At 37.4% G+C, this 19795-nt stretch overlaps 1 protein-coding gene across 1 annotated transcript; it reads left to right on the top strand.

Moving 5' to 3' along the window:
• Nucleotides 1-601: 601 nt before the first annotated feature.
• Nucleotides 602-16461, top strand: LOC117420607 (protein farnesyltransferase/geranylgeranyltransferase type-1 subunit alpha-like). The gene is made up of 9 exons (XM_034034098.3): nt 602-897; nt 3347-3432; nt 4647-4761; nt 8646-8750; nt 9170-9296; nt 9878-10026; nt 10424-10486; nt 13094-13265; nt 14883-16461. Exons 1-9 carry the CDS (start codon nt 770-772, stop codon nt 15006-15008), a joined length of 1071 nt encoding a protein of 356 aa, XP_033889989.2. The 5' UTR covers nt 602-769; the 3' UTR covers nt 15009-16461.
• Nucleotides 16462-19795: the final 3334 nt, after the last annotated feature.

Raw genomic sequence — 19795 nt, 5'->3', positions numbered from 1 at the left:
ATCTGATCCTGCTCTTTTGATCCTCCTGACCCATTCCCTACATCTCTTTTCTTCTTCAGAGAAATGAAAAATTCATTTTGCCCCGTCTGTCCCTGAGTGAGTGGGCTCCAGTTATGGCGCCTGTTGTTTGCCGAACTGCATCACGGGATTGACTGTCCTATCCTTCTTTATATAGTCCTAGGGTGTTAACAAGCAGTCAGCACGCCGGCCCCGCCCATCTCAAGCCTGCCTCGGTACCCACCGTTACAATATATATAGACCTACTGTCTGCTGAAGAAGGAGCTTCAGGCAAGATACAGTGACATGTTACTGGAATCAGTGAAAATCTGAAGTGGAAGACATGTGTCTAGCATCACTCTATAGTCCCCACTGGCCAAATTGTTACTGAGGTCTACTGTACACAGCGAAGGGATACAAAGTGGTAATGATTGAGGAATAATCACATATCCCCCCAGATCAATTTCGACACCTTGCAAACAGTCAGATCAGCTGCCACGGTTTCCCTACACCCTATATATTAGCCATGGATAACATGGTTTAAACAGAGGTGCAATCATTTTGTAAATCATTTTAACAGTGTAAACAGCTTTGTAAGCCCACTGTCTGTTATGTACTTTAAATGGATTGGAAATAGCTAACTCAAAAAAGACGGCTTTTAACGTGTTAAAAGTAGAGGAAGTGACGTTATCGTTCAATCTCAAATGTCTCCTCAACATCCTGGTGCTCGGTTAAAACTGTGTCTACTGAGAAAAAATATACAGCCCTCATAATGTCAGCTGCTGAAGACGAACAACTGAACCCAGAGCTTCAAGAAGAGCACCAAAACCAAGAAGAGGGCGATGTGGAACCCGAGATGGAATATGGAGATGAAATTGGGATGGGATATGTATTCTACAGGTACGGAAATACAAAAAAGTGCACAGTGAAACAGCAGTTCATCCAGTGCCTCTAAAATAAATAAATAAATACATAAAATTGTGTTTTTACTTTATCGAAACGAATAAATCCTTAAGTAGTTTTTATACATTTAACGTTTATAAAAGTGGTTTATATCTTAAGATAAGGGATCTTTGCATGCTTGCAATCAACGAGTCCTTTGCTGTGCGATACCTATTCGTCTGTACTACTACTATCCTTTCATTTTTAGTACTAGTAGTAGGCTACTTTTTTTAAAATCGATATTTTGGCGTACCAAATACTGGTCGCATATCAATGTTGACTATTTAAGGGAAAGCCACGCATTTATCTTGAGTGAAAACGTCGAAACACAGTTTCAGGTTACTGGGTGTCAATGAATTGTCACTAATGTAGCCGTGTGTTTACTGTGTGGAAACTGCTGCCCCACCGATAATCGGATTATTGATGACTATATTCACACAGTCCATTGTATAACATGTAACCCTACATTTCAACGTTTTCGTAAATGACCCACTGTTATTTCTCAAAAGTACTGTAGTCTATATCACCATGCTGATTTTATTATCACATTATGTGTTCATGCTGTACCGCAATAGCTAAATTGGTCTGAAACTCGGTGGTCCCTGAAATCTATTGCGCCATATCCGAGTTACGCTTTGTCAGGGAAAAGCTGTAATTAAACATTGTTGTTTAATACCAGTCCCATCTGGAGCAGTAAAAACTTTTACAACTTTATATATATATATATATATATATATATATATCACACACACACACACACACTACTGGTCAAAAGTTTTAGAACACCTCCATTTTTCCAGTTTTTATTGAAATTTACGCAGTTTAATGTCTCAATGTACCCTGAAATTAAAGCATAGAACAAATAAACAATTGGAGATAAAAAAAGAAATCATGGAATCGTTTTGTTTAACAAAATTTAATCTAAATTTTTGACTCATCAAAGTAGCCACCTTTTGCAGTTATAACAGCCAAACACACTCGTGGCATTCTTTCTACAATGGAAATCAAATATTGTTCGGAAAGTTCTTCCCAACACTGTTGAACCGAAGATTTCAAATTTTGATTCATCGGTCCATAAGACCTTCTTCCAGTCTTCAGTAGTCCACTGGCGGTGCTTCATGGCCCAGGCAAGCCTCTTTTTCTTATTTTGCCATCTTAGCAATGGCTTTCTTACTGCCACTCGACCTGTCAAACCTGCAGCTCGAAGTCTTCTCTTCACAGTTGAAACTGAGACTTGCTTACTTCGACCAGTGTTAAGCTGTGCTTGAAGCTGTTGTCCTGTGAGCCGCCTATCACGCAAGCTGTTGACTCTCAGAAACTTGTCTTCTGATTCTGTTGTGGCTTTGGGTCTGCCAGACCTCTTCCTGTCAGAGTTTCCTCCAGTTTCCAAGTGCCTTTTGATGGTGTAGGAAACTGTACTCACGGACACCTTGGCTTTCTTTGCAATTTCTCTAAAATAAAGACCTACACTTTTAAGGGTTATAATGGTCTGTCTGTCTTCCTTTGTTAATTGTCTTTTTCTCACCATTATGAGAGCAATATACTACTTCCTGCAGTACAGTACTGTCCAAATAATGCTTAAGAGGGTGTAGTAACACAGTCTGTTCCAACACTGCTTTTATACAGACAGAGGGTTTGTAAGTAATCAACAAAAGTTGGGACACCTGTAGGAATTGTTAGCATCAACTTTCAAGGCTTAATTTACTTCCATTGCTGCAGAACAGCTCTAAGTTGTTAACCCATTACTTGTTCCCTGAAAAAAGGCCTTTTTGTATAACTCTGAAATGCACATTATTTTTCAGTTTTTGGTAACCTAAACTTTTTTTTTTAACCTCTGGCAGTTTACCGCTTACCTTTGTACCATTTCAGGTTATTCACTGGACTTGAACTGCTTAAATTTCAATAAAAACTGGAAAAATGGGGGTGTTCTAAAACTTTTGACCGGTAGTGTGTGTGTGTGTGTATATATATATATATATATATGTTTGTTTGTTTTCTGAACGTTTCTTCGTGCTAATACGCGCACAAGAATTTTAACACTTTTAATGTTTGGTGAATGTAGGATTGTATTGCTTAATTTAATTTACACTCTGCTGCTGGGTCAGTCAAGGCTAAATTACCACAATCACTTTGCTGAACAATGTGGTGATTTAGATCAGTGTTTCAGATGTGACTTTCGAGTTGTGCTTATACCTGCAGTTGTAATTCAAGTTGCTAAGGACCTTCTTTGGCACAAGTTATTAAGTTTATGATCATCTGGTGGCATATGGAAGATGTCAGTCTGACCTTTACAGTAATGCGTTTTATAAGTGCCAGAGCAACCTGTGAAGAATACAATGTTTACTGAACACTAGGGAGCAGTTTGTCTTCCAGTCCCATGTCTAGTAGATGTTTTTGTTTTCTTTAGGGATAGAAAAGAATGGGCTGATGTTGATGCAGTGCCACAGGACGATGGACCAAACCCGATAGTAAAGATTGCCTACTCTGACAAATGTAAGTGTCCGGTTTTTTTTTGTTTTGTTTTTTAGAGTTGAAGCCACCAGTCTAGATGATTATACCCCAAATGTTATCCATGTACAGTAGATTTGTGCTAATTCAAACTAGTTGTGATTGGATCCTTTTTAAGGGTTGTCATATACTTGTACTTGCTAGAACCAAAGTCATTGTATTTTTGTACTGTGATTCTTGAAATGTATTTTTGTTTACGACTGTAAGTCACCCTGGATAACGGCGTCTGCTAAGAAATAAATAAATAAATAAATAAATAATAATAATAATAAAAGGGTAATGATCATGATCTGAACTATAATTAAGTTGTCTTTGTTTTATGCTTTTGGTATAAAAAAAGCCAGCTTAAATATATTTTCGTGCACTTTCAGTGTGCTCTTCCATTTCTTTTTCAAAGTTATTTTTAAATGGTGTAAAATGATCTAAAATAATCTGTCGGTGGCTTATGCAGGTGAGTATATGCTATAGGTTACTCAAATCGTCCCTTTAAAGTTAATTAAAAAAAAACCAAAAAAAACACTTCCATGCTATTCTGTAGCATTAACCTCTGGTGATAACAATGATAAAGATCACATGCTTTGACATATTCCATTGATCTTGTTAATGTTGCTGTTAAGGCAGTGTTATTGACACATCGATAAGACTACTTGAACGCCGCTCTCTTTACTACACCTTGTTAAAGTGATGATAATAAAGCCGATGTCCAGGCACCTTGTTCCATCATATTCAGTTTTTTTAAGTGGTTTACTATATTTACACTGCTGCAAATGAATGAATGGTCAATTAACATTATTTTGTTTGCTGGTATAGTGTATGTTAGGCTCCGTTTGACATTTCAACTTTGATAGTTTATTAAAATAATAAGAACTGACAATAATTTTGTTATACACACATTTAATACTGAAAACAAATATACCTGCAAGATGTGATCAAGACATTATACACACCTTGGCACTGTACCCCTAAGATCACGCTAGCAGGGAAGATTTGTTTTTGGTCACAGTTGTTAATTTGAATGGCGCTCTAATAAATATACAGTGTAATGCATGGTCCAGGAACAAAGGGGCAGTGACAATCTGTGCAATTTAAAAGCAAGTCATTTAAGGTACTTCAACCTAAAATAACTGCTGTACACATTAAATAAAACGCCTTGCTAATACAGGACTCTGCCCTTAAGTTGTTATTTTTTATTTCCACAGTTATGGATGTGTTTGATTATTTCCGAGCTGTGCTTCAGCGAGATGAACGAAGTGAGAGAGCATTTCAATTAACTGCAGATGCCATCGAACTTAATGCTGCGAACTACACAGTATGGTGAGCACTGGGTTCCCTTAAACCTATAAGAAGAATAAATAAGAACAGTGGTTAATGCAATCAAAGTGAGATCTTTAAAAATAGAAAGCAGGGAAAAATGTGCTTATTTTGTTTGTCCCATGCGTACAAAATCAATTGACCAATTACAAGACTTGAAGTGAAAGTTGTTTTTTGGTTGGTGAAAAATTCTGATTGTTGGCTAGTCATGCTTTTTGTTATCGATAAATAACTTAAATAGTTATTTAAAAGTTGGTACCTTTTTATAGTTAGTAACAGCTGCCTGAGGTATTTCACTTCACAATGAATGCTCTGAAGGCATAACATTCTGGGGTCTATTTGAATGATCTACAGTAAATAGTGAGGGATCTTAGAGTAAGGGTCCATACTTCTGTCGCAGATGAATGCCATACATCAGGCACAGACAGCTATAAAAGCTCTGCCGCTTCACTGTTTGCTGTACAAAGGATGCATCGTGTCACAACTCTTTTGACTGCACAGCTGTTGTTCGTACTTACATATGACATAGCAGACTGCATTCGTGTAATTTTAGGAGATGTGCTGTTTGTACCTCTTATATAAGAGGTTTAAAAAAAACAAAACATCAAAAGCGACGTTGTTGGTAAATCTGCCCTCTCAACCAACAGAGAATCCGGAAGGGTGAAATTGATACATTAATTAGAGAGATGAGGTATTTTAGAATGACAGGTGTAAGATTTGACGGATCACACTGCACATAGTAACTGGCAATTCCCAACAAAGTGTGGCCACAGGCTTTTCTCATCCTTTTCTATTTTTTCTGAGTAATACACACCAACGCTGCTTCTATTATTTTGGCATCTCTATATTCTTTAAGTGAGGGGTTATAATGTGGATGTCTACAAACTTTTGTCAAAAGTGCCTCAGTCTTGCTCCATGATGGTTGCCAGCGTATTACCATGTAGAAATGCTGACGTTTTTTCAACATGGGGCAGCAGTGTGGAGTAGTGGTTAGGGCTCTGGACTCTTGACCAGAGGGTCGTGGGTTCAATCCCTGGTTGGAGACACTGCTGCTGTACCCTTGAGCAAGGTACTTTACCTAGATTGCTCCAGTAAATAATCCAACTGTATAAATGGGTAATTGTATGTAAAAATAATAAAAATAAATAATGTGATATCTGTATAATGTGGTATCTTGTAACAGTTGTAAGTCGCCCTGGATTACGGTGTCTGCTAAGAAATAAATAATAATAATAATAACATCATCCGACCCCATGCGATTTCAGGTTGCAGATGCATGAAAAAAGACTGTACGACTTTCCATAAAAAGACGGAGTCTGAAGTATGAACCAACCTTAAGTAGCGGGGTTCTGAAAAATATAGCATATACATCCTCACGTGTTGCTACAACTGTTTAAATAACGCACCTGTAATTTTTCTATTCATTGCTATCATGACAACTTTTTACATTTACCGTATTCCTTCAAATTTAAGACACATTTTTTAAACCATTTTTTCTTTCCAAAACTGGCCTGTGTCTTAAATTAGAGTATAATGACTTCACTGTCTGAGTAAAGACAAAACAAAAACATTACTGCCTGATCTTGAATCATCCATTTTCTAAAGAAGCGGGAGTCGTGGATCGTCGACAGCGATATACTGCTTTTTTTTAAACTAAAAAGTTGTGGAATTTGTAGAAACATAGGAATAGAGAGGAAGGAGGAAAGTATGATCTTAATGAGTCTTGTTTTAGGAAATGGAGACAATTTAAATTGAAGCTTTCGGATGGCAAAAAAAAACAAGTAAAGGATTTAGTGGACCAAAATGTGTGCGGTTCCCAGAAATTGAAGTGTTTGGTGATTTTTTTTTAAAAAATGTTTTTATTTTTTTTAATTCAGCAATGAAATTCTGGTTTCCCTGTCAGTCGAAGTGATTCATGAGGTGGCTGACGCAGCAGGCATACAGCGTTCACAATTGAATGCAAGTTTGTGTAGGGTGGAGAAGTTAATGAAATGGCAAGGCTTCTTGTTACACAGGTGAACCACTGTGTGTCAGAAGCTTCCTGACAAATTTGAAGAGAAGCTTTTACAATTCCAACATTTTGTTATTAGGCTCTGTTCTAATAAACAGTACCAGCTTGGACAAATCAAAAATGCTAATCAGACCCCCGTATTTTTCGACCTTGCCAAGCAACACCACAGTTCATATTAAGCGTAAAACCCTGCCAAAATAAAACCTCCCAAAAGTCATTTTTGTTTAAATACAGGAAAAAGGATGGATGGCAGAGCAGCTTGTACTGAATTGGCTGCAAAAGTGTGGTTTCATTAGTCTGTAGCCTTGCTACAATTGAATGCAATGCTTGTGCTGGATGCTTACAAAGGACACACAACCCATGCAGTTAAAAAAAAAAAACACAGTGTAACCATAAAACAGACCTGGTGATCATTCCAGGTGGGATGACATCACAACTTCAACTGCTGGACGTCTGTATGAACAAGCCATTTAAAGATAAACTTAAAAATCTTGATCAGAAATGGTTTGGGAATGGCAATAAACTGACGCCAACTGGACGAATGCGCTGCACACCTCTGCCCCTCTTGTGTGAGTGGATTGTCGAAGCATGGGATTCCATAAAAACAGACTGGTGCACTCCTTCAAAAAATGTTACATATTGAACCAGCTTGACAGAACAGAAGATGACATTGTCTGGGAGATGTCAAGCAATATAAAGAGGGCTCTTCCAGCTCAGAGGAAGTATGCTCATTTGCCATTATTACAATATGCATTACCAATATGCCTAATGGACGAGTTTGTATAATTTCATTGCAAAACGTAGTATTCTTTTACTTAAATAGGCGTACATGAGGTTGTATATTTGTAACTGCATCTTTTATTTGATTTATTTTTTTTTTCTCAAATTGAGGGTGGGAAATTTTGGCTGCGTCTTAAATTCAAGGGTGTCTTACATTTTTTAGGAATACGGTATCTTTAAAGTATGAGTTTTTAAACAGTTATGAGTGTAAAAGTTGTCAGGATGTTAACAATGAAAAGAGAAATTACAGGTATATTATTTAAACAGTTGTAGAAACACGTGGGGATGTATAACACTATTTTTTGGAACCCCGCTACTTACTCTTTAATACCTCGGCTCTTTAACTGTATTAACCCTGCTGGTGTTTTTCCCAGGGGTGATTTATTGAACAACTAATAATATACAATAAAAATACATTGACTTGAGGATTTTCAGAAGATCTGACAGTTTAGATTAATATATACACATATTTTAATTTCTCCACGTGTTCTTCCCTTGTTTACCTTGCATTGTTTTTGTATCGGCTTTTACAGAAATAATGGTGTAAAGGGGGGAAAATGCAGGATCCAACACCATTGTCTTTACTGTCACGCTGTCTTCATTGAGACAGTAGTTCCCTTAAATATAAACGACTGAATCCAGCAAACATGTTCAACTGAACATCTATCTAAAAACAAAAAGTCCTATGTGTCTGTCTGTCCTTATGCCCTCTACAGCCCCAAAACACTGACACATTCGTTGTCATACAGTAAGCATGTTAACACTTGTATCCCTGTGGTGGTGATCATTTAGTGTTATTCAATGGTTTGTCAATACTTGGCATGTTAAAGAGTTACGCAGTTATACATCTGCTATATTGAGTTATCCATTATGCAAAGTGAAGCTTCCTAAACAAAGTGTGTGTCAATGCATGAAATAAAATTATTGGTGTGCAGACATTTAACTGCCATTGCCAGGAGAACCTGGTTATGCCAAATTTAATTGGCAAAAATGTATGAGGCTTGGTGTTACAAATTTATGGTTTATAGTATTGAGAGAAGATGAATGGGCAAACTTTGTGGCATTCTTTTATTGTGATTTTTTTTTTTTCCTGCAGGCATTATCGAAGAGTTCTTGTGCAGTCATTACAGAAGGATCTGCATGAAGAGATGAAGTATATTACAGCTATCATTGAAGACCAGCCCAAGAACTATCAAGTCTGGTAATGTGTATTTTTTTTCTCTCTACCTTTTAATCTCTGTACAGGCTGGGGACAGAGAGCTGTTGTACTATTGATGTCATCTGATCAGTGCCTAACAATCCTCGCACTGTTTAGCAGTATTGTAGCTTACAGCAAGTCTTCAGTCTCAATGGAAGCACACTACTGGCCATCTAAACAGAAAACTCCCAAGTTGTTTAAAGACTGTTGTTGTTGTCTGATTGATATTCATAAAATACCATGTGGGTTTCATTAACATTAGTCTAGAAACAGTCACCAAATAGTATGTATGTCATTGAAATATACTTTTACTAAGAGGACCCATTATCAGTACAACAGGAATGTGTGGCTCTGGTTGCATAGCCGCTATAGAATGTGTGCTATTCAGTTTTGTGCTGTTTCTATGTTGTTTTTAATGTTAGGCATCACAGACGGATGATAGTGGAGTGGTTGAAGGATCCTTCCCAAGAGCTGGAGTTTATTGCTGATATTCTAAGTCAGGATGCAAAGAACTACCATGCCTGGCAACACCGGCAGTGGGTTATTCAGGTAGGAACAGCTTGAACCTGAAATATTCTCCTTTCTCTTTGCTTAAATCAGTTGGCAAAACAACTGTTTAGTTTTCCTCATGCTGTTTAGTGTGTCTGCATGGTTACTGGAATTGGGGTCATCGGAGAATAACACTATCAAACAACTCCTTGACTAAACTATAAGTCACTCCGTGGCAAGTAGCTGTCATGACCCTCCCAAATCTATTTTTATTTTTTTTTGGTGGGGGATATTGAAAAATGCAATTTCACCTCTCTGCTCCCAAGTGTTCATGGGATATATCCCCTAAAGTTTGAAGGCAGAAGGAAAAAAGCCTTGGTGAACCTAAAAGCTCGATAAGTTGTTTGTGTACCAATTATAACTGTGACTGTCATGTTTCCAGTTGTTAATGAGATTAGACAGGTAACAGTTTAACTGTTTGCTGACATATGCTGCTTTTTCGGTTAGAAGGATAGAGAGGCTAGGATGCTCTCTAATCAAAACTAAAAAGCCTCTGATCTCATGAAGCACTATGTTGGGTTGTTTATGGGGAGTGTTGTGCCAGGATTGTCTGGGTTTACATGCATGTTCTCTGTATTCAGGAGTATAAGCTTTGGGACGGTGAATTGGAGTATGTAGACCAGTTGCTGGATGAAGATGTAAGAAACAACTCGGCTTGGAACCAGAGGCATTTTGTCATCTCCAACACAACAGGATACAACGATGCAGCGGTTCTAGAGAGAGAAGTCCAGTCAGTACAAGCTTTGCTTTAAATATAATTGATCATTTGGTAGAACATGGGTTGGATTTCCTGTGAATACATACAGCGGCCTATTTGAATGTGATTATGTAAAGAGAGGCGATCTTCATATTGCCAACCTATAACTAATGTAATCCTACTGGTGTTTCTCCTAGGGGTGATCTACCTCTTCACAGCAGTGTTTTTCATGTCTCGCTCAAGTTGTGTCCCTATAAAATCTGCCTTGAGAGAAGACAGTCGTACAATAATGCCTAACAAACTAGTAGCAATGTGAGGGACATTCCTTTTGCATGAAAGTGTGTGGTTCAACCCTTGCATGTGAAACAATTCAGAAACTATTCATACATCCATTATTATCAACTGTACATAATGTATTACTTTATTACAGGTATAGCCTCAAGCTTATCAAAAAAGCTCCTCATAATGAAAGTGTGTGGAACTATCTAAAAGGGTAAGCTATTATTCTTAGATTCATGATTAGCATTATAACAGTCATTCCAAACGGAGTGTTGCATTGGCTTTGAAGGCAAAACCGGCACTGGCTTTTCTCCTCATCTTGTTACAGCCAACCATTGGCCAGGCACCTGTTGAGCTCAGACAAACACATGCAGGCCTTTGTCCTCCAGAGACTGGTAGCTCGCTGACATCTGCGCTCGAGTCCCTGGGTGTAAAGAGGCAATTGGTATGGTCGTGGGGATTGGAGGCGCAAACTGGCCTTCAGTTCTCCTGATCTGTTGTGGTGACGTGTTGCTTGGAGGGAATGTAATTGGACATTTTAAAAATGGAGAGAAAATAATTTAGCACTCTAAACAAGAGCCTCACAACACAGTATTTATAATTATTATTTGTTTCTTAGCTGACGCCCTTATCCAGGGCGACTTACAATTGTTACAAAATATCACAGTACAAAATATCGCATTACAAAATATCGCATTACAAAATATCGCATTACAAAATATCACATTGTAAAGTATCACATTACAGATAAGAGTTGTAAAGTACAATAAAATCAGATTCAAATAACAGCAAAACACAGAGAATACAGTAAATACATGTAAGAGCGGGTTCGACTAAGAGCAGTTAACTTATATTAAAAATGTTTGCTTATGTGAGTAGTCCAGTATGAGCACGTAGTAAATGCAATGAATGGATGACAATGATTTCAAATAAGAGCAATTACAAGAAAACGTGAATACGGATACCTAAGAGTAAATTCAAATACAAGATACAGGAAGTAGTTATAATTAAGAGCAGTAGTAGAATACGGCAAGGTGTGGAGCAGTTCAGTGCAAGTACAAGCTGATGCAAGCACTGGTACAATTGTGTGCCAGATAGTCCAGTATAGTCGAGAGTTGTGAAGTTTATAGATGCTGTCTGAACAGGTGTGTTTTGAGGAGGTGTCGGAAGGTGGTCAGGGACTGAGCAGTCCTGATGTCCGTGGGTAGGTCGATCCACCACTGAGGGGCAAGGGTGGAGAAGGACCGGTACAGGTACAGCTAATCTGTCCGTGGTGGAGGCTTCATTATTTAATAAATGCTAATTTATCTAACCTATTTTCTGCAAGTTTAAAGTACACACAGACATACACTGGCCCATATGTCTAAAAAATGGCAGTAATTTCCACCCATTAAAAACGCGATTTATAAAGCTATGGCCTGGTTATTTTACTGGCCAGTAATGGTTTTAGGGGTTATTTAACATCACATATTGTTACCGAAAGACTGTATCTAACCAGTTGTCAGAGGTATGCAAATGAGCTGTGCCCCCTAATTTAAGACCTCAGCACCTTACACTGTGTTTACATTGTCATGTTATGGCAATTAAAGGTGCTGGAGTCAAGTGAGAGGTTAGATTAGGGGCAGTATATACTTTTTGATTTAAAGAAAGAAAAAAAATGTTTTTCCTAAGAAATGTATCCATTTCAACCAGCCGCTGTTGCTGTTGCTAAAAATGCAGCCGCGCCTATTAAATAAAAACTGTCGAAGTAAGAGTATTGTGACTTATTATTTATGCTTACTGGAGCATTTATACTTCTAAAACATGCTGAAATATTATGCTTCACTGATTTAGTATGCAGAGCTTTGAAACAGTGTTTAAAGTTATATGTGTAAAAAGTTGTCGGTGTTAGCAATGAAAAGAAAAATGACAGGTATGTTATTTAAACAGTTGTAGCAGCACCTGGAGACGTGTAACGCTGTAGTTTTCAGAACCCAGCTACTTCCTCTTTAAAGCAGCTTCTACGTATTTGTCCGTAGTATCGTTTTCATTTGTATTGCATCTTCACAGTGGTTCAGCACCTCGATTTTATTTTAGTACTTACGCATTTGGGTGTTTTAAGCACTTTAGCAGCATATTTTTTTAACACAAAAACTTCCAGCGTCAGCTTTTCACTTCTAAGGATGCATTTTTTTTTTTTAACAAAAGGTTTAGATATACAGGATGAGTGTAGCACATTTCATCAACAAACTGTTTTAGAAACATGGAAAGAAAACAGCCAGACTGAAGTATGAAGCCACAGTTATCCCTACTGATGGCAATCAGTTACGTGTTTGTACATTTTGATTTATATTACAATATTAAAATGAAAGGAACTGTCTACATGCAGCACAGTGTGCAATGAGCTCTCAAAAATGCCTTGGGCTTAGTACTGAGACTGGCGACACTTTTTCATTGTAAAAAATACTCTGTTAGGTTCGTTTTATCTTTTGTTGGTAGCATTCAGTTGGAATTTTATGCAAATGTCAGTTTCGGCTTGGGAAAATCATAACTACTATTGTTGTTTTGTTCAATTTAGTGGTGAGGGACTGGCATTGACAACAGTCTAGCACACCACACCTCAGTCCTGACCTCAACAGCCGAGACCAACAGTTCTGTCAAATTGTGAGGTGATTTTGTGATGTGAAAAAGGCCTCTGGGGGTTAAGATGAAACTACCAAATGTATTGTTGAGCTGGATTTTAATCCAGGCCTCAAAGGGTAGTGAAAACATCTGCTGGGCTACCTAACCCTAATCTGTTTGTCTGAACGTTATTTTACTTTTTTTTTTTTTTCTAAATCAGAATATTGCAGGATCATTGTTTATCTACATATCCAAATTTACTGGAACAGATTCTTGAACTGCAGCAAACCCATAGCTCTCCCTACCTGATCGCCTTCCTTGTAGACATGTATGAAGACATGCTTGAGAATGCATGCAGTAACCAGGAAGAGACGTTAAACAATGCACTGGAGGTGAGTAGTGGACATACTGAGGGCAATTTATACTTTACATTCATGTCTTGTAACGTATGTATGCTTAAACCATGTATGTTTATGGTTAAACATATGGACAGTAGGTGAAATGAGATTATGTCTATATATCTATATATCTATATCTATATATATCTATATAAATGGAATTGTTTTCCTGTAACTCACTGAAGAGGCCCATCTATTATTTTTTATAATACATGGATACCCTTGTGATGCTAATATTAAAGAAGACGAGGTTCAGCAGTACAGTTCGAGTTCGGGTTCTGTACTGAGGGTGTTGACGAGTGATTGAAAACAAGACATTTTGTGTTTAAATTGAAAGTGATGGTCTCGAGGAGTCAAATGGATCAAAGTTGAAGTATATTTTCTTCTATCATGTTGACGTCACTACTGTGGTATTATCACTTTTTTTCGAATGGCTCAGGATGCAAATATCCATGTGTTATATACAGGTAGTGGACAAAAAAAATGGAAACACCTGGGTAAATGAGGGACACCAAGTATATTGAAAGCAAGGGCTTTCACACAGGTGTGGCTCATGTGTTAATTAAGCAAATAACATCCCAGCATGCTTAGGGTCATGTATAAAAATGGGGATAGGCCTGGTTGCCTATAATTATGGCTAGCATGGCTGGAAGAGGAGACCTCAGTGACTTTGAAAGAGGGGTGATTGTTGGGGCGCGTTTGGCAGGAGCTTCAGTGACCAAGACAGCGCAACTTGCTGATGTTTCACGAGCAGCGGTGTCTAAGGTGATGTCAGCATGGAACGCCAAGAGAAAGACATCATCAGCAAAGGGCAACAGTGGGCAAGGCAAAACAGGCGAGCAACTGCAGATCAATTGACTGCAAGTTTCAACCTGGGGCGCGAGCAGCCAGTTTCATCAAAAACGGTTCGCCGAGAACTCCACACAGCGGGATACCATAGTGGCCCAATGCCCATTTAAGTGACTTTACATTGGTGTTTCCATGTTTTTGTCCACTACCTAATATATATATATATATATATATATATATATATATATATATATATATATATATTCATTTTTACTTTTTCCTAATTGCCTATAAACATCATTATTATTATTGTTATTATTATTATTGTTATTATTATTATTATTATTATTATTATTATTATTATTAATATTATCAAAGCATGTCAGAAAGATAACTAGAATAAACATTACCTGTATATAATTGCAGTGTATTTCGATAGAATTTGATTAAGTTGAACCTGTACTTTTCTGAACCAAGATAAGGGTGTCAGGACATACGGGACATTATGTAGTGTTACTTACCAAGGCAGTTAATTTTTCCAACATAATAACAGTTGTGTTGATTTAGTGTAGTTAAAAATGCACTGGGATATGAAAAACGGCACCAGCGTTGTAGGAGTGAACTTTGATTTAGATACAAACATGTCATGCATGGTGCTAAAGTTTCTAAACAATCTAAACAATTGCATTTATGAAAGATATATTGCAGTGATACAAGTAGCACATGGTAGGAAGTAATGCTTTTGTTGTAAACTCAACATGGTGTCTAACACTTGAACTTATTTGTTTCCTGTATTTTCAACCATGTTTCTTTCTCTTACAGTTATGTGACCTTTTGGCTAAAGAAAAAGACAGCATAAGGAAAGAGTACTGGAAATACATAGGGGGATGTCTTAAGAACAAATACGGCACCACTGAAGAATCTAAGAGTCCATCAGAGGAGCAATAGAAATGAGTTGGAAATATTTGATGTTTCAGAAGGGATTGTATGGGGTGGGGTGGGGTGGGAGGCTGTACCCAATTAAAAAAATGTGCCTAGAATTGTACAGTAAAAGCCTATCCTACTGAACCAGCCAATGTAGATGATATGTGACCAAGGATGGAAATAAGACTCCTATTGCATAGCATTTGGTTCATTATTGGTTTTATTATGAGTTTAAGAACACTCCTGAGCTTCTTACCTATACACTGTGGCTAATCAAGCTTCTTGTAAAACCTGGAATGGGTGAAACTGCTATGCAATAGGAGTTTTATTTTCATCCCTGTGTGATGCATTTAAGATTACATGGACTGAAATCTCTCCTCTGCTTCTCACCTTTACTTCAGTAAAACGAAGTTATGTGGACATTAACATATTTAAATTATGATTAAAATGAGATGGTGCTTTATTGCCACACCGTAACTCTGATCAAAGGAAGAAATAAAGGCTTTAAAACTAGTTTGTTTGTAGACATTAACATATTTCCAAAAAACAATTATTTTACCAGGCAAATCAATGCTTATAACTGCATTTACTTTTGTACTTTTAGATGTAATAATAACATCAAACTACATTCTTGTCTTTGTTTGTATTCAGGCAAGGTTGTATTTTTATTATTTTAAGTTAACATTTTATATTGTTATTTTTTACAATCCAGAGAAAGTTGGTGTCCCTTTCATAGCGCTGCATTGAATGCTAACCTTTCTAAGTATTGCATAATTGTGAATGCAACCCATTATAGTAAAATGTTATCCTTCAGAGGCAGGGCCACCCAGGTACCAGTCAAATCGTCACAAAACTAGGTTGGCCTAAAGATTCTTTCCTCATGCCTATCGCACACACACACACTCACACATACATGAAGGGAAGTAGGAAAGGTTCCTGAAGTTATAAAATTTGACTAGAGATGAAGATAAATTTGAATATTGTCAATATTTCACTTGCATTGTTACTTCAGGAACCATAATGATTATTTTTACACTTTCATGAGGTTTAGGTGTTCAGTTCCTTTTTGGATGTTTTTCTTTTAAGTCTCTTAAACTGGTGTCCTACACCACTACCTTTTACACTGGTACATTTTGTGGTATGTTGAAATATCTCGGAACAGATCTTCATGTTGCTTTAACACTGTTCATTGTCATCACCAGAGGCTGCATGAAGTGATGCTGGGAGCTCTGCAGGAAGCACTCCTCCAAGTATCCAGACATTGTACTAATGAGTCAGCATATGTATGAGATATTAAACCAAATGTATTTATGTATCTAGAGTACAGTACATCTATTGGAGCAATCTATATACCAATTCTTGAACAGCTTGTGGTTTTTGAGATGGCAAACATTTGTTGAAAAACTTTGTTACTAAGGGGTTGACTTGGATTACATAAACATAACAAAAAATAAAAAGTTAACTTATACTCCATAAAGCTAAGTTTCTATGTATTTTTAAATGGTTATGCTTGCTAAATTATGAAAGTGATGTCGCATGTAGTAGTGTATAGTTTACAAGTACAAAAATGCAATAAGAGACCTCTAAATTAGGGCTGTCAGCTAATCACAGTTAACTTTTGCAATTAATGTGGTAATTTCTTTGGAGACTCTTGACCCTCTTAGCATTCCGTAATTCATTCCCTGCTGCACCATTTTAATATACAGTACTCGAGTATATGCAACACATTGTGGTTTTTTGGTATCATTTTGTTCCTTATGTTTAGATTACATGTCTGAAGAATTGTCAGTTTAGATGCAAAACAACCTATTCTGGACCTACCCTTACTGCACTACAGACAGTAGAACACCATCAAACCAACCAGATAATCAAACCAACCTTCTCTCGTTGACTCATCACGCTGCTTAAATATAAATATACTACAGAAAGTTGTATTTAAGTATTAATTCTTGACGTTTCCTTTTTTTTAAATGTATTTTTGTATTAATACAGCAGGCTTTTAGCAGCATGTAGTTTTGTTTGTGCGCTGTGCCGATTGCTTCCTGACTTCCCCTGGTAACAGAGGGGCAGGGAAGTGTGTGCAGAAAAGAGAAAAAAATATATCCTGCTTTCCAATAAGTGTCTGTGGTGTGAGGCAGTGATGTGCAATGTAACAAAAAAAAAATCATACCAAACTTAGGACTACCTGTTTTTATACAGAATATTCTTCTCATTAGTGAAATTGGACTCGTATTGCAGGTACTTTTTAAATAAAAAAAATGTGTGTGTGTGTGTGTGTGTGTGTGTGTGTGTATATATATATAATAGAGCATAAAAAAACGTATCACTATTATAACACATTTATTTTTTTAAAAAAAGAAGGTATATAAATGATGGACATTGACGACAAAATGTTTTTGGTTTCTTTTTAATCACTCGATCATTCATCCTTGACCAGGACATGCTTGATTGACTATGCATATGCACTTAATCACCTAATTAGTGAGACAGTTGATTAGACACTGGATAAGGAGTGATTTCAGCTGTTGAATTGCAAGCATGAATAAAACCAATAAAAAAAGAATCACAGAAAAAAAACAATATGCCACGTCTGTCAAGAGAGCAGCGCCTTCATGCAACCGGCATGTTGGAGGATGGGCTAGGGCTGCGTACTGTGTCTCAACGTCTTGGGTGCCCACAGACAGCAATTTCAAACCTGGCGAGACGGTATAACCAGACACACTCTGTCAATGACAGGCCACGAACTGGGAGACCAAGAGTCACAACACCTGCTCGACAGATCATTTTGCAGCATCTTCGTGTTGTCAATTGTTAATCAGCACAATAAAAAGTCACTGCACCTGCTATGCACTGCCTTCTGTGGATTGATGAAACACTGCAAAATGTATCTCAACCCTAGACTTGGCCAGTGGGTAATGTAAGGTAGAAATAGATCCAACATTCTGGACCAAGACTGCCCTTACCATTATTCATGGTTTGTATTGAATGTTTCCCCCTGCTCTATTCTTTGCACCTGGAGTTTTCCAGAGACTAATGAAATAAATCTTGGCTTGCTTTCATTGAACCACCTACCTGTCATAATTTTGAGGAGTGAAAGTGAAAACAAGCAAATGTAGGCAGGTTTATTTTAGGTAAGTAACAATTATTCCCTGAATCAGTCTGGACACAAGATTATACAGTTTTAGAAGGTCTGTAATTAGGAGATTTAGTCTTTTATTTATTTGTATTTTCTATTGACCTTGTGTATATCAAGTTCTGAAAAAGATATGCGGCCCTCCACCTTATTAGGATCCCAATTATATTAGTCATCGCCCTGAATTAAAAATGCAATTTAGATTGAACAAATGATGTAATCCTTGCAGACCTATAAAGCTATGGGAGCAACACAATTTCAAACATACCAGAAATGGGAAAAGGTAAAAATTGAAAAGAATTTGAAAGAGGCGTGTTTGTGGGTTCAAATTAAGCAGATGCCACAGTAGCCAAGGCCAGTCATGTTGGTAGGTTGCTCCACTGACATCGGTCATTAGATTTTAAAAGCAATGGCAAAAGGAATGTGGATGCCAAGAGAGACAGCTGTGGCCCAAATAGTGACAGGCAGGGGGAAAATATTGTTAGAGAGGCTTGTCCAGTCTGGCCACCATCAAGCAGTAGCTGGAATGACAGAAATGTTCAGTGCAGGGCAGCCCATATCCATTTTGATCCGTACCATGAGAAGAACAATGAAGATAAACTACTGCAGTCAGAGGGCGTTATGAAAACCACTAATTTAACATACCAAGAAGAAAATACACTGGAGTGGTGTAGTTTGGACTATTGATTGGATGAAAGTGATGCAGTACAATGAGTCGCGGTTCGTTTTTTTTTTTTTTTTTTTTGGGGGGGTGGGGTCAGTCAATGCTCCATCATCCGGCCTTAATTGACCACTGACCAAAGTCAGAGGTTGCACCTCAGACATGGGCGGCTCCTATCAGTCCAGAAGGCGAGATCCTGGGCCAAACAATCAATCATCCCACACTACACTTTACATCTTACAATGCTGAGCTTTGATTTTTGACTAAAAACAATACCAAAGATTCAAAAGAAATACAAACACAATTCCTCACAGTTGCCTCAGGAAAAAAAAAAATGTAATGCATGATGCGAATTAGTCTAACTGAATCATGACTGGAGGTAAGGACCTGAAGCACTCTATTTGTGCAATGCATGAAGATGGAATGCAGGTTTTTTGTGCTTTGCCACTGAAACTTGACAATTGTAAGATGGGCCTTCTTTATGAGTGAATGAGTACTTTAGTGTTAATGCTAATACTATTCTGTCTGTCTGTGTGTGTGTGTGTGTGTGTGTGTGTGTGTGTGTGTGTGTGTGTGTGTGTGTGTGTGTGTGTGTGTGTGTGTGTGTGTGTGTGTGTGTGTGTGTGTGTGTGTGTGTGTGTGTGTATATATATATATATATATATATATATATATATATATATATATATATATATATATATATATATATATATATATATATATATATATATAAATATATAAAAAACATGCATGCAGCAGTCTGGAGTAGTGGTTAGGGCTCTGGGCTCTGGGCTCTTGACTGGAGGGTTGTGGGTTCAATCCCAGGTGGGGGATGCTGCTGCTGCTGTACCCTTGAGCAAGGTACTTTACCTAGATTGCTCCAGTAAAAAAAAAAAAAAACTGTATAAATGGGTAATTGTATGTAAAAATAATGTGATATCTTGTAACAATTGTAAGTCGCCCTGGATAAGTGAAACATTAAAGGTTCTCTCAAAGGAGGCACATGGAATGTTAATC

The sequence above is a fragment of the Acipenser ruthenus genome, chromosome 1, assembly GCF_902713425.1.
Source record: "Acipenser ruthenus chromosome 1, fAciRut3.2 maternal haplotype, whole genome shotgun sequence".
Lineage (NCBI taxonomy): Eukaryota > Metazoa > Chordata > Actinopteri > Acipenseriformes > Acipenseridae > Acipenser > Acipenser ruthenus.
The sequence above is the reverse complement of the archived record's forward strand: the minus strand, read 5'-3'. Positions and strand labels throughout refer to the sequence as shown.

What these genes read in the sequence shown, in the direction of transcription:
- LOC117420607 (XM_034034098.3), top strand. Translation starts at nt 770, where the DNA reads ATGTCAGCTGCTGAAGACGAACAACTGAACCCAGAGCTTCAAGAAGAG. An exon ending in GATTGCCTACTCTGACAAAT is followed by an intron (nt 3,433 to 4,646) that starts GTAAGTGTCCGG and finishes TTATTTCCACAG; the next exon opens with TTATGGATGTGTTTGATTAT. An exon ending in CGTTAAACAATGCACTGGAG is followed by an intron (nt 13,266 to 14,882) that starts GTGAGTAGTGGA and finishes TTTCTCTTACAG; the next exon opens with TTATGTGACCTTTTGGCTAA.